General features: G+C 52.3%; 1 protein-coding gene across 1 annotated transcript in view; it reads right to left on the minus strand.

Moving 5' to 3' along the window:
* ASMT (acetylserotonin O-methyltransferase) overlaps window positions 1-11699 on the minus strand; it is a 22623-nt gene extending 10924 nt beyond the window's left edge. The window contains exons 1-5 of the mRNA XM_032267782.1: window positions 11141-11699; window positions 7245-7419; window positions 5789-5918; window positions 4101-4169; window positions 1425-1543 (exon numbers count right to left, since the gene is read on the minus strand). Of these exons, the coding sequence (XP_032123673.1) occupies window positions 1425-1543; window positions 4101-4169; window positions 5789-5918; window positions 7245-7419; window positions 11141-11209 (562 nt within the window). The 5' untranslated portion in view covers window positions 11210-11699. The remainder of the gene's footprint in view (window positions 1-1424; window positions 1544-4100; window positions 4170-5788; window positions 5919-7244; window positions 7420-11140) is intronic.
* Between the last annotated feature and the right edge of the window lie 3771 nt (window positions 11700-15470).

Genomic DNA, 15470 nt, shown 5'->3' on the forward strand with positions numbered 1-15470 from the left:
GGAATGGAAAGGGAGGGGAGGGGAGGGGAGGGGAGGGGATGGAAAGGGAGGGGAAGGGAGTGGAGGGGAGGCCATGGAAAGGGAGGGGAGGTGAGGGGAAGGGAAGGGAGGGGATGGAAAGGGAGGGGAGGGGAGGGAAGGGGAAGGGAAGGGATGGAAAGGCGGGGGAGGGGAAGATAGGGGAGGGAAGTGGGGTGGAGGGCGCCCAGCCTGGGAGTCTAAGGCGGCAGTGAGGTATCATCACACCACTGCACTCCAGCCTGGGTGACAAAACAGGACCCTGTTTCAGAAAAACAAAAAGAAGGCCGAGGCGGGCAGGTCACTTGACGTCAGGAGTTTGAGACCAGCCTGGCCAACACGGCGAAACTTCATCTCTACTAAAAATAAAAAAAAATAAAAACCAGCCAGGTTTAGTGGTGCATGCCTGTAATCCCAGCTACTCTGGAGTCTGAGGAAGGGGAATTACTTGAACCCAGGAGACGGAGGTGGCAGCGAGCCAGGATCGCGCCACTGCACTCCAGCCTGCGCAACAAGAGTAAAACTCGGTCTCAAAAAAATTCAGGATAATCTTCAAATCATCATATTGTTCCAGGTATTTTTTTGTTTTTGTCAATAAAGGAAAACATAGTTGATTTGCTCCTTTTCCCAGTTAAGGAGAAATTTCGACAAGAATTATACAGTTACAGAGTCAAAATTAATGTTTGATTTAGCAATATCCTAAATCAGTAAAATAATTGAATCCCAAAAGGCTTTTCCTTGCCTCTGTGAAAGGATGAAGATCCTCTCATCTGTTGGAAGGTCTGAAAATACAGCGTACTTTGAATTTTTTATAAGAAAACTTCTGATAGGGAACATGTGGCACATAGACACCATGGAATATTATGCAGCCATCAAAAAGGATGAGTTCGTGTCCTTTGTAGGGACAGGGATGAGCCTGGAAACCATCATTCTCAGCAAACTGACAGAAGAGCAGAAGATCAAACACCGCATGTTCTCACTCATAGGCGGGTGTTGAACAATGAGAACACATGGACACGGAGGGGAGCACTACACACTGGGGTCAGTTGGGGGGAAATAGGGGAGGAACAGTGGGGGGTGGGGAGCTGGGGAGAGATAGCAAGGGGAGAAATGCCAGATGTAGGTGATGGGGAGGAAGGCAGCAAATCACACTGCCACGTGTGTACCTATGCAACAATCTTGCATGTTCTTCACATGTACCCCAAAACCTAAAATGCAATAAAATAAATGGGGGAAAAAAAAAGAAAATAAAAAAATAAAAAAGAAAACGTCTATTGAATGAAACCAAGCAAAGCCTATTCTCAGAAAAAAAGAAAAGAATGCAGAAAATAAATGACACGGTGAACACACTCCCCATACAGAACAACACACGCAGCTCTGAGGTTCTCTGCGCGGAGGTTACGTACCGCCGAGGTCGCACACGAGCGGGAACAGGGACAGGTCGAATGCGGTCAGCACGCTTCTCCCGTTCACGCTCCAGACCTCCCGCAGGGCTTGCATGAACTGCACACGCTCGCCCTCCGACCTGCTGTGCAAAGCAGGCTTGTAAAAGAAGGCGAGGATTCGGGCAAGCGTCCAGAGCAGAGATGTGTAGAACCCCCTGCCAAGAACAGAGCTGTGTGCCACGCAGGTGCATCCGGCAGTCTTGCATAGCCGTGCCACAGAGGTGCGCCTGGCAGCCTTGCATAGACGTGGCACAGGGGTGCGCCTGGCAGCCTTGCATAGACGTGGCACAGGGGTGCGGCTGGCAGGCTTGCATGTGCCACCGAGGTGCGCCTGGCAGCTTTGCATGTGGCACAGGGGTGCAGCTGGCAACCTTGCATGTGGCACAGAGGTGCGCCTGGCAGCCTTGCATGTGGCACACGGGTGCGGCTGGCAGCCTTGCATGTGGCACAGGGGTGCACCTGGCAGCCTTGCATGTGGCACGGGGGTGCGCCTGGCAGCCTTGCATAGCCGTGGCACAGACGTGCGCCTGGCAGCCTTGCAAGTGGCACATAGGTGCGCCTGGCAGCCTTGCATGTGGCACAGAAGTGCGCCTGGCAGCCTTGCATAGCTGTGCGACAGAGGTGCGCCTGGCAGCCTTGCATGTGGCACAGAGGTGCGCCTGGCAGCCTTGCATGTGGCACAGAGGTGCGCCTGGCAGCCTTGCATGTGGCACAGAGCGGGAAGCAACTGGGGACGGGATAAGCCTAGGTCAGCCACCAAAATGTACCCAGCTCCGGGAGAAGCTGGAGTCGAGTCAGAACGGACCATAGTTCTCTGGAAGCCACCATGGGTAGGGATTTCTATCCGAAGAGGAGTTAGGATGTTTACTGTGGGAAGTAGAAAAGTTTCTTTTTAACGTTTCCTTTCTTGTTAAGGAGTCAGTGTGCCGGCCGGGCGCGGCGGCTCACACCTGTAATCCCAGCACTTTGGGAGGCCGAGGCGGGTGGATCACAAGGTCAGGAGATCAAGACCATCCTGGCCAACATGGTGAAACCCCATGTCTACTAAAAATACAAAAATGAGCTGGGCATGGTGGCGCATGCCTGTCATCCCAGCTACTTTGGAGAGGCTGAGGCAGGAGAATCGTTTGAACCAGAGAGTCGGAGGTTGCAGTGAGCCAAGAATAAGTGTGCTCATAACTCTCTGTGAAGCCCTATCCTATGTAGCTGTTAGACACGCCATGCTCACAGGCACGTAGGACATTCTATGTCCTTGTACTTTCACCGAGATACCCGTGCTGGACGTGCTCACAGGCGTGTCCCAGCTCTCCGTGGCTGTCACCTGTTCAGAAAAGTTTTAAGTTGTCAGCCCGTCGGGTTTTAGTTCAGATGGTGAGGTCTGGCTCCAGCCCACGGAGCTCAGACACGGCAGGAAGGACGACCCCACACACGTCAGGGATACATGTGTGTGTTTTCCTTTGTTCATTGTGCTCTCGTGGCTCGATGGCCAGTGAGGGTCCCCTTCCTGCAGCCCTGGAGGTAAAATCTGCGTTGCTGAGATGTCTTCTCCCTCAATGCTGATTTGTGTGTGTGTGTGTGTGGCACTGAGCATCTATTTCCAACATTTAAGAAGAAAGTCAATAATATGTCCCCCCAGCGACCCACCCACAGAGCTCAGCTCCAGAGGACAAATCCGGGAAGTGACGGAGTTTGCACATCCTGGGGCAAGGGTCCCGGAAAGTGGGAATTCAGGTCAGGGAGAGGCGGCTAGAGAAAAGGCAGAATGGCCAGGCGCCGTGGCTCACGCCCGTCATCCCAGCACTTTGGGAGGCTGAGGCGGGCAGATCACCTGAGGTCAGGAGTTCGAGACCAGCCTGGCCAACATGGTGAAATCCCGTCTCTACTAAATATAAAAATAAAAAAATTAGCTGGATGTGGTGGTGTGCACCTGTTGTCCCAGCTACTTGGGTGGCTGAGGCAGGAGAATCGGTTGAACCCAGGAGGCAGAGGTTGCAGTGAGCTGAGATCGCACCATTGCACTCCAGCCTGGGCGACAGAGCAAGACTCCGTCTAAAGGGAAAAAAAAAGAGAGAGACAGAGAGAAAACGCAGGAACTAGGAACAAAGGGAGGTGAGCTGGAACCAGGAAGGACGGGTGGACACAGAGGCGGACAGAGCTGTGGTGTTGGGAGCCTCTCCTCCTTCCCCTCCCCAGAGCTCCTGGGACTCCTGACCTTGTGGTCCGCCTACCTCGGCCTCTCAAAGTGCTGGGATTACAGGCATGAGCCATCACTCCCGGTCTTTATTTTTTTATTATTTTTTTTTTTTTAAGACGGAGTCTTGCTAAGTCTCCAGGCTGGAGTGCAGTGGCACAGGCTCAACTCACTGCAACCTCAGACTCCCACCTTTAAGTGGTTCTCCCGCCTCAGCCTCCCGAGTAGCTGGGATTTCAGGCGCCCGCCACCACGCCTGGCTAATTTTTGTATTTTTAGTAGAGATGGGGTTTCAGCATGTTGGCCAGGCTGGTCTTGAACTCCTGACCACGTGATCCGCCCGCCTCGGCCTCCCAAAGTACTGTGGTTGCAGGCGTGAGACCCCGCGCCCGGCCAAATAAACACGATCTCCTCTGAGTTGTTGGTTTTGAAGTGACGGACGTTACCTGTAGATGGCGGTGAAAAGGTCTTCTGCGGGAACTCCGAAGGTCTGCAGATATTGGTTCTTGCCTTCTCTAAGAAAAGAGAGAAAAGGGTGTTGGCTGTTTCAACGTAAAGACGAAGTCTGATCTTTTTCTTCCTTGCCAAAATTCCTATCTAAGGGGCCTGTGCAGTCACCCCTTATAAACCATAACACCTCAATAGATGGGTTTTATTTTATTTTACCTGAGAGACAGAGTCTCGCTCTGTCGCCCAGGCTGGAGTGCTGTGGTGTGATCTCAGCTCACGGCAACCTCCGCCTCCCGGATTCAAGCGATTCTCCTGCCTCAGCCTCCCGAGTAGCTGGGATGACAGGCGCCCGCCACCACGCCCCGCTAATTTTTGTATTTTTAGTCGACACCCGGTTTCACCATGGTAGCCAGGCTGGTCTTGAACTCCTGACCTCAGGCTATCCACCCGCCTCGGCCTCCCAAAGTCCCGGGATATCAAGTGTGAGCCACTGCACCAGGCCTACCATTACTTTTAATGGCAAAAAAAAAAAAAAAAGAAATTACACTGTTTGTTTTTGAGACAGAGTCTCATTCTGTCGCCCAGGCTGGAGTGCAGTGGCGAGATCTTGGCCCACTTCAACGTCCACCTCCCGAATTCAAGTGATGCTCCTGCCTCAGCTTCCCAAGTAGTTGGGATTATAGGTGCCCACCACCGTGCCAGGCTAATTTTTGTATTTTTGGTACAGACGGTGTTTCACCATGTTGGCCAGGCTGGTCTCAAGCTCCTGACCTCTGGTAATCCACCCGCCTCGGCCTCCCAAAGTGCTGGGATTACAGTGGCGTAAAAAACTCAACTACATGTGCCCCAGCCTGGTACAATTCAAGCCAGTAGGTTGTTGTTTTGCACCCCTGTTCCGAATCCGCAATCCTCAATCCCTGTTCTGAATCCTCTTCCTTCTCTTCCCTTCGTCTTCTGCCAAAGCAGCATGAATGATGTTCGCCTGGGGTCACATCCCTGCAGAAGTGGGTGACCTCTGTCAGCCAACACCAAGCGATTTCTACGGTCTGCTCTGGGCAAGCAATCCTACCAAGGTCATCTTTGCTCCTGCAAGAAACCTGCCCTTTTACCTCCTCCAGGCGCTCACCTGCAATGCCGGCACTGTGGGAGCCGGGGCAGGCAGATCACTTGAGGTCGGGAGTTCGAGACCATCCTGGCCAACATGGCAAAACCCCTCTTTAGTAAAAATACAAAACTAAGCTGGGTATGGCGGGTGCCTGGAATCCCAGCTACTCAGGAGGCCGAGACGAGAGAATCTCTTTTTTTTTTTTTGAGTCAGAGTTTCACTCTTTTTGTACAGGCTGGACTGCAATGGCGTGATTCGGCTCTCTGCAACTTCCCCCTCCCGGGTTCAAGCGATTCTCCTGCCTCAGCCTCCGAAGTAGCTGGGATGACAGGCATGCACCACCACACCTGGCTAATTTTTGTATTTTTACTAGAGACGGGGTTTCTCCATGTTAGTCACACTGGTCTCAAACTCCCGGCCTCAGGTGATCCACCCACCTCGGCCTCCCAAAGTGCTGGGATTACAGGCGTGAGCCATTCTCTGGAACCCAGGAGGTGGAGGTTGCAGTGAGCCCCTTCATGAACCCCACAGTGGGAGTCCTGAGACTCGGTCACTGCCTGGACAAGACACGATCCCTACCTCACAGCCTGTGCCAGGCGGCCCCAGCAGTGGTAAGTGGTCCTGGCCATGTACAGCAGCATGCTGCACTGTGAGGTCGGGCTGACCCTGCTCAGGTAGACTCTGGACATCTCCGTGTTTCCATAGAAAGCTGACACACACAAAGAAAACAGAGAAAAAGCAGTGAGATTCCAAGTCCCTGCTGCGCAGACGCTCCCCAGCACGGCAGCACAGTGACTTCACGCAATCCCTGCCTGGGAGCACCGACACCCCTACCTACAGCCGGGGGCTTCCATGGAAGGCACAAAGGGGACCCCGGGAGGCTGGTACCCCCAGTGGTTTCAGCTTCTACAAATCCCATTGCGAGTTTGGGTGGAGGAAGCACAAACGCAGATGAGCCATGAGAGAAAACATACATTATACTCCACAGAATGTTTAAAATAACTTAATGACCCCAGGCACGGTGGCTCACACCTGTAATCTCATCCCTTTGGGAGGGCGAGGCGGACAGATCACTTGAGGTCAGGAGTTCGAGACCAGCCTGGCCAATATGGTGAAACCCCTTCTCTACTAAACACAAAAAAATTAGCCAGGCGTGGTGACGCATGCCTGTAATCCCAGCTACTTTCGATTCTGGGGCAGTAAAATCGCAGAGGTTGGAGTGAGCCGAGATTGTGCCACTGCACTCCAGCCTGGGCAACAACACTGAAACTTGTCTCGCAAAAAAATAAAAATAAAAAAGAAATAGAGCCAACCCCATCATTCACATCACGTCTCTGGCGGTTTTTTGTTCTTGATTTTTCTTTAGACGCAGGGTCTTCCTCTGTTGCCGAGGCTGGAGTGTCGTGGTGTGGTCACAGCTCACTGAAGCCTCGAACCCCTGGGCCCAGGCAATCCTCCTGCCTCAGCCTTTAGCTGAGGTAGTTAGGACCACAGGCTCATGCCACCATGCCTGGCTAATTCTGTAATTTTTGTAGAGATGGGATCTTGCTACATTGCCCTGGCTGGTCTTGAACTCCTGGGCTCAAGCAATCCTCCTGCGTCCACCTCGAGAATAGCTGGAACCACAGGCGTGTACCATGACTCCTAGGGAATGTTTGTATTTTTTTTTCTTGAGATGGAGTCTCGCTCTGTCGCCCAGGCTGGAGTGCTGTGGTGCGATCTCGGCTCACTGCAACCTCCGCCTCCCGGGTTCAAGCCATTCTCTGTCTCAGCCTCCTGAGTAGCTGGGATTACAGGCGCCCACCACCATGCCCGGCCAATTTTTGTATTTTTTTCATTAGTGATGGGATTTCACAGTGTTGGCCAGGCTGGTCTCGAACTCCCGACCCCGGGTGATCCACCCGCCACGAACTCCCAAAGTGTTGGGATCAGAGGCCCGAGCCACCGCTCCCGGGCTTGTCTCACTTTTTACAGAACACGTGGGACGCCGAGGGTGCCCACTTGCAGGCCTCCTTCAAAACGCCCACGTCCTCACCTTGTCCTCCCCTGGTCTCCACTGTGAGCAACTTCAGGGACACACAGGCATCCAGCAGGCGCTCCATCGCGTGGTAGCTGGCTCCCACACCTGCAGCCACGGCAGCCACGGCCAGGGGCCCTGGGGCCTCCGAGAGAAGGTCAAACACTCCCAGCTCACAGGCGGCGAAGAGAACCTTGCAGAAGGGGCAGAAATAAAACGTGAGTGCTCAGCCTCTTGGGAACCAGAGTTCTACAAACGCATGCCATGTGGGGCTGGGGACGGAGGCATTTTTTTTATTTTAATTTTAATTTATTTGTTTTTGAGACGCAGTCAAATGAGACTGCACCGCTATGGAAAACAGACATTTTTATTTTTACTCATCTTTTTAAAATTATTGATTTTTTTTGAGATGGAGTCTCACTCTGACCCCCAGGCTGGAGTGCAGTGGCGTGATCTCGGCTCACCGTAACCTCCACCTCCTGGGTTCAGGCAATGCTTTTGCCTCAGCCTCTCAAGTAACTGGGATTACAGCAACGTGCCACCTTGCCGAACTAATTTGGTATTTTTAGTGGAGATCGGCTTTCTCATCATGTCTGCCAGGCTGGTCTCGAACTCCTGACCTCAGGTGATCCACGCACCTCAGTCTCCCAAAGTGCTGGGATTATGGGTGTGAGGCGCTGCGCCCGGCCTGGACACAATTCTTAGCACCAGATAAGACTTGAGTCTATATAACAAGTCTTCATAAGCTACACTTTTGTAGGCCTATTTTCAACTTTATGATCAGTTTATCAAGAGAGTAAATGCTTTTGTTGTTTTTTTTGATGGAGTTTCGCTCTTGTAGCGTAGGCTGCAGTGCAATGGCCCCATCTCAGGTCACTACAACCTCCACCTCCCGGGTTCAAGTGACTCTCCTGCGTCAGCCTCCTGAGTGGCTGGGATTACAGACATGCACCACCACGCCCGGCTGATTTTGTATTTTTGCCGGGGTTTCTCTATGTTGGTCAGGCTGGTCTTGAACTCCCAACCTCAGGTGATCCGCCCACCTCGGCCTCCCAAAGTGCTGGGATTACAGGCGTGAGCCACAGCACCCGGCTGATTTTGCTTTTTTAGTAGAGATGGGGTTTCTCTATGTTGGTCAGGCTGGTCTCAAACTCCCAACCTCAGGTGATCTGCCCACCTCGGCCTCCCAAAGTGCTGGGATTACAGGCGTGAACCATGGCGCCCGGCCAATTGCAATATTTTAATAATGAAAGCGTGTGTATACATACATATATACAGATGATTTCCTGGTTACGATAGTTGGATTTAAAAATTTTGAACTTTAAGATGAGTTGATCAAGATAGTAACCTGATATTGTATTATTTTATTTCATTTTGCTTTACGTTGTGGGATACCTGTGCTGAACGTGCAGGTTTGTGACATAGGTATCCATGTGCCATGGTGTAATTTTGTATTTGTAGTAGAGATGAGGTTTCTCTATGCTGGTCAGGCTGGTCTCGAACTCTTGACCTCAAGTGATCCGCCCGCCTCAGCCTCCCAAAGTGCTGGGATGACAGGCGTGAGTCCCCGCACCCGGCTAGGGAATGCATTTTAAGTTAGGATATTTTGTGCCATGATGGCGTTATGGGGCTGTAGCCCCACTGGATGTCAGTGACCATCCCTCTCTGTGTGTGTGTACATTACTCACCCCCTAAAGATATTGTAACCACGGTGACGATCCCTAATGTGGCTCAGGCTCAGACCTGCAGCCTGCCTGGGCTTGCATGCTCTTTGCACGTAGATGTGAGATCTGGGCAACCCGGCTCCACCAGGGAGCCCTCTTGTTGCCACGGCAACCGGCGACCCATTTGGGAAGAGCCTCCACCTGCCAGGACGTGGATGGAAGCGCCGTGGGTCGGCTGATGGAACCCGGCTTCATCAGACGCCCCTTATGAGAGGCATTGTGACACTGCTTATGACAGGTGACTAGGAACGGAGGAAAAGTACCCCCCACCCCGAGCTTATTACTTTGCCCTTATTTATTTTTGAGATGGAGTCTGACTCCGTCACCCAGGCTGGAGTACAGTGGCGTGATCTGGGCTCACCGCAACCTCTGCCTCCCGGGTTCAAGCAATTTTCCTGCCTCAGCCTCCCGAATAGCTGGGATTCCAGGTGCCTGCCACCACACCCAGCTAAATTTTTGTATTTTTAGTAGAGACGGGGTTTCACCATGTTGCTCAGGCTGGTCTCGAACTCCTGACCTTGTGATCCACCCGCCTCAGCCTCCCAAAGTGCTGGGATTACAGGCGTGAGCCACCGCACCCGGCCAATTGATTGTTGTTTTCGGGGATAATAAATGTTATCTTCTTATGGGTGTGTTCACTGCTGGTCTAGGAAACCTGCATTCACTAATTGTTTGTGTTACGAGTGCACAAAGATTGATTTTCTTAAGGTGGTCTTAAGTTTTGCTGTGTTAAGGGTGCATTAACTCTTGTTCTGTTGCCCTTGTGGTCATTCCCTGGATGTGGCATCATGTGCACTGAAGTGACTTTTCTCCCAAGATTTGGATCCCACCTGTGTGTGACGTTCCCCTCCCTGTGTCCCTGTGTTCTCATTGTTCAACTCCCCCTTATGAGTGAGAACATGTGGTGTTGGCTTTTCTGTTCTTGTGTCAGTTTGGTGAGAATGATGGTTTCCAGCTTCATCCCTGTCCCTGCAAAACACATGAACTCATCCTTTTTCATGGCTGCATAGTATTTCATGGTGTCTCTGTGCCACATTTTCTTTATCCAGTCTATCATTGATAGGGGAGGAATAGCGGGGGGTAGAAGAGGTAGGGGAGGGATAGCAAGGGGTGGGGGGATTGGGGAGGGAAGGCATGAGGAGCAACACATAACACAGATGATGGGGGAACGGAAGCAGCAAACCACAATGGCAGTGTATACCAATGTAACAGTCCTGTATGATCTGCACATGGACCCCAGAACTTACAGTATTATTAATAAATTTTTTCAAAAAAAGGAACCACCAAACCACCCCCCTGAACACCACTGTGAACAACTGGCTGGCTTTGAACCAGCAGCCGGCAGCCCCAGAGGGCCGCAGGTGTTCAAATGAGGCAAAGGTAGCAGGTTGCTATTACCACACTTGCTCTTCAACAAGAAAGGAAACTTTAAAAAGGAACTTTTCTGCTTCCCACAATCTCTCAGGTCTCCCCAAAGTGCATAAAACCAAGCTATGCCCCGACCGCCTTGGGCACATGGTGTCAGGACCCTGTGAGGCTGCGTCACGGACACACGCCTTTAACACGGGCCAATAAACCTGCTACAATGATTGACACTCGTCATTTTTCTTGATTGATGCTCCCAATAGTGGAACGCGAGTGTGATGAATGGAAGTCTATCCCCTGCTCCATGTCGCACAGAGCATATCTGTGGGAAGTACAAAAGTTCCTTTCCAAAGTGTCCTTTCTTGTTAAAGAATAAGTGTGCTCATTACTCTCTGTGAAGCCCCCTCCTATGCAGCTGTTAGACACGCCGTGCTCACGGGCACGTAGAACGTTCTATGTCCTGTACTTTCACCGAGATACCTGTGCTGGACGTGCTCACAGGCATGTCTCAGCTCTCCGTGGCTTTCACCTGTTCAGAAAAGTTTTAAGTTGTCAGCCCGTCGGGTTTTAGTGTAGATGGTGAGGTCTGGCTCCAGCCCACGGAGCTCAGACACGGCAGGAAGGACGACCCCACACGCGTCAGGGATACATGTGTGTGTTTTCCTGTGTTCATTGTGCTCTCGGGGCACGATGGCCCGTGAGGGTCCCCTCCCTGCAGCCCGGCAAGTAAAAATTGCATTGCTGAGAGATTCTTTGCCTCGGTGCTGATGTTTCTTTGCAGCACTGAGCCTCTGTGTCCAGCATCTATTTGCAGCAATGTCCTACCTGTGACACCATGAAGCCGTTTGCGTAGTCAGTGAGGAGGCGATAGCCGTGATCCTCCGAGGAACTCATGTTCTCTGCAATCCAGCCGTGGCGTCCGGAGTCCCTGCAACGTTTCCCTCAGGGCGCACGGAGCCTGCTACCACACTGGTGACACCCTGCCAGCCACCTGCTCACGGCTGCTGCCTGAAGCTCCCTGCCAGCTTTCCACTAATGAAACAAACACAGGTCGCTCCAGAAATTTCCATTAAGCTTATGAGGGGATCAGGAAGCACGTGGGAATTCCCTGGCTTCTTGCGTGCCTCTCTGCACCCCTGAATAGTCTCCACGAACCCTTGTGTCAGCGGGTGTAGAACTCATCCCAAACCAATATGCTCAGCAGTCAGGAGCCCTAAGTAATCGTCTTAGGGATGGAACAGGCTCTGTGTTCATTTCTGGGGCTGTTACGAACTTCCACTAACTGGCTGGCTCAAAACCCAGTTCTCCCACAGTTCCAGAGGCTAGAAGACCAATATCGAGATGTCAGCAGCCCAGCCTGGGAAACATACTGAGACCCTTTATTTTTTTTTTTTTTTTTTTTTGAGACAGAATCTCACTCTGTCACCCGAGGCTGGAGTGCAATGACAGGATCTCGGTTCACTGCAACCTCCGCTTCCTGGGTTCAAGCAATTCTCCTGCCTCAGCCTCCCGAGTAGCTGGGATGACACGCATGCATCACCACGCCCAGCTAATTTTTAGGGGTTTTTTTTTTTTTTTTCAGTTTGGAGATGGAGTTTAGCTCTTTTTACCCAGGCTGGAGTGCAATGGCGCGATCTCGGCTCACCGCAACCTCCGCCGCCTGGGTTCAGGCAATTCTCCTGCCTCAGCCTCCTGAGTAGCTGGGATTACAGGCACGCGCCACCATGCCCAGCTGATTTTTTTTGTATTTTTAGTAGAGACGGGGTTTCACCATGTTGACCAGGATGGTCTCGATCTCATGACCTCGTGATCCACCCGCCTCGGCATCCCAAAGTGCTGGGATTACAGGCGTGAGCCACCGCACCCGGCCAATTTTTAGGTTTTTAGTAGAGATGGGGTTTCACCATGTTTCTCAGACTGGTCTCAAACTCCTGACCCCAAGTAATCCATCCGTGTCGTCCTCCTCAAGTGCTGGGATTACAGGTGTGAGCCACCGCGCCTGGCTAATTTTTCAATTCTTTGCACAGATGGGGGTCTCACTATGTTGCCAAGGCTGGTCTCAAACTTCTGACCTCAGGAGATCCTCCCACTGGATGGGTACAGTGCCTTGTAATCCCAGCACTTTGGGAGACCGAGGCAAGTGGATCACCTCAGGCCAGGCGTTCAAGACCAGCCTGGTCAACATGGCAAAACCCCGTCTCTACTAAAAAATACAAAAAAATTAGCAGGGTGTGATTGCGCACAGGTAGGATACCAGCTGCTCGGGAGACTGAGGTAGGAGAATCGCTAGAGCCCCAGAGGCGGAGGTCGCAGTGAGCAGAGATTGCATCATTGCACTCCAGCCTGGTTGACAGAGCGAGACTCTGTCTCAAAAAAAAAAAAAAAAAAAAATCCTCCCACTTCAGCCTAGAGGTCTTACAACTTTTATTTGGACAATTGAAATGCCTGCATATAATTACAATGTGACCATGGCAGGTCTCTGCCCCGTTTCTGAGGACACGTGGCATGCGTGGGGGGTGAAGAAAAGGTTCATAGTATGACCTCAAGTCCATCTTGTCAAGAATGGCTGCTTGTTTTGTGGTTGGATAGAAAGTGGAATGTCATACACCCACAGTGATTTTCCAGGGGAAGGATGTAAATACAAGGTTGGCCAGGCACGGTGGCTCACGCCTGTAATCCCAGCAATGTAAGAGGCTGAGGTGGGCGGATCACCTGAGGTCAGGAGTTCGAGACCAGCCCGGCCAACATGGCGTTACAATGTCTCTACTAGAAGTACAAAAATTAGCCAGACATGGTGGCACGTGTCTGTAATCCCAGCACTTCAGGAGGCCGAGGCGGGTGGATCAGTTGCAGTCAGGAGTTCGAGACCAGCCGGGCCAATATGGTGAAACCCCGTCTGTACTAAAAATACAAAAACGAGCCGGACATGGTGTTGGGCGCCTGTAATCCGAGGTTCTCGGGAGGCTGAGGCAGGAGAGTCTTTTGAACCTGGAGGTGGAGGTTACAGTGAGCCGAGATCACACCACTGCAAAAAATTCGCTGGGCACAGTGGCTCACATCTGCAATCCCAGCACTTCGGGAGGCTGAGGCAGGAGGATCACTTGAGGTCAGGAGATCAAGACCAACCTGGCCAACATGGTGAAACCCCATCTCTACTATAAACACAAAAATTAGGTGGGTGTGGTGGTGGGCGCCTATAATCCCAGCTACTCCAGAGGCTGAGGCAGGAGAATCACTTGAACCCGGGAGGCGGAGGCTACAGTGAGCCGAGATCGCACCACTGAACTCCAGCCTGGGCGACAGAGCGAGACTCTGTGTCCCAAATAACTGAATAAATAAAAATATATCATAAATTAGCATATCCTTGAAGTTTAGGGCAATGAAGCATCCTCAGGGACACTTTTCCAGGAGACACATCCGATCCAAGGGCCTCGGATCACATTTGCTTAATGGAACCCACAGTGACTCAGGAGGTCAAAGCCCCTTCTGCTGCTGTGGGATTTCGCAGGGATCTGAGTTAAGGCGATTGCCTTAGGAATTGAGCAGGGCTGAGAACACGCTCATGACGGAGGGGAGCCTTTTCCAAAGGTCACGAACAGACACGCTTCGGAAGAAGACACACGCGTGGCTCGCAAGCGTTATCTATGAGCCCGTTTTCCTGCTGTTGATAAACACATATCCAAGACTGCATCATTTACACAGAAAAGAAAGTTTAGCTGGGTGCAGCGGCTCTCACATGTAATCCCAGCACTTTGGGAGGCCGAGGTGGGCGGATCACCATGTCAGGAGTTCCAGACCAGTCTGACCAATATGGTGAAACCCTTTCTCTACGAAAAATTAAAAAAAAGGGGGGGGCAGTGTCTGATACCTGTAATCCCAGCACTTTGGGAGGCCAAGGCAGGTGGATCATAAGGTCAACAGATCGAGACCATTCTGGCTAACATGGTGAAACCCTGTCTCTACTGAAAATATCAAAATTAGCCCGGCATGGTGGCACACGCCTGTAATCCCAGCTACTCAGGAGGCTGAGGCAGGAGAATCGCTTGAACCCGGGAGGCGGAGGTTGCCGTGAGCCAAGATCGCGCCACTGCACTCCAGGCTGGGAAACAAGACCGAAACCCCACCCAAAAAAAAAAAAAAAAGAGAGAAAGAGAAAAAGATTTAATGGACTCACAGTTCCACGTGGCTGGGGAGGCCTCACCATCATGGTGGAAGTCAAGGAGGAGGACAGGCATGTCTTATATGGCGGTAGGCAACAGAGTGTGTGCAGAGAAACTGCCCTTTATAAAACCATCAGATCTCAGCTGGGCTCAGCGGCTCACATGTGTAATCCCAGCACTGTGGGAGGCCGAGGCGGGTGGATCGCTTGAGGTCAGGAGTTCGAGACCAGCCTGGCCAACATGGTGAAACCCCGTCTCTACTAAAAATACAAAAATTAGCCAGGCATGGTGTCAGGTGCCTGTAATCCCAACTAATTGGGAGACTGAGGCAGGAGAATCGCTTGAACCCAGGAGGCAGAGGTTGCGGTGAGCGGAGATCACACCACTGCACTCCAGCCTGGGCTACAAGAGCGAAACTCGGTTAGACACCAGCTGTATAGGATGTGTTTTTGTTTGTATTTTAGTGTAAGTTCTGGGACATACATGTAGAACGTGCAGGTGTGTGACAGGTATGCATGTGGCATGGTGGTTTGCTGCAGCCACCAACCTGCCGTCCAGGTTTTAAGCCCCAGACGCTAGAAGGTGATTGGCACGGTGGACAGAAGGGGACAGGCAGAGAGCTGAATTGTGAGGCGGAGGGGGTTGTGGAAGTCTTTGAGGTCTGAGGCAGCACAGAGCGGGTGGGTGCTCCCCGGAAAGACCACCAGGAGCTGCAGGTGGCCTGGGGTCTCGGCCGGGGGAGGGACAGGGTGGCCTGGAGTCTCCACTGGAGGAGGGATGGGGTTCCCTGGAGTGTCCACTGGAGGAGGGATGGGGTGGCCTGGAGTCTCCGCTGGGGGAGGGACGGGGTGGCCTGGAGTCTCCGCTGGGGGAGGGACGGGGTGGCCTGGAGTCTCCGCTGGGGGAGGGACGGGGTGGCCTGGAGTCTCCGCTGGGGGAGGGACGGGGTGGCCTGGAGTCTCCGCTGGGGGAGGGACGGGGTGGCCTGGAGTCTC

Source organism: Sapajus apella, unplaced genomic scaffold, assembly GCF_009761245.1.
Source record: "Sapajus apella isolate SASKATOON/1434 unplaced genomic scaffold, GSC_monkey_1.0 scaffold172, whole genome shotgun sequence".
Lineage (NCBI taxonomy): Eukaryota > Metazoa > Chordata > Mammalia > Primates > Cebidae > Sapajus > Sapajus apella.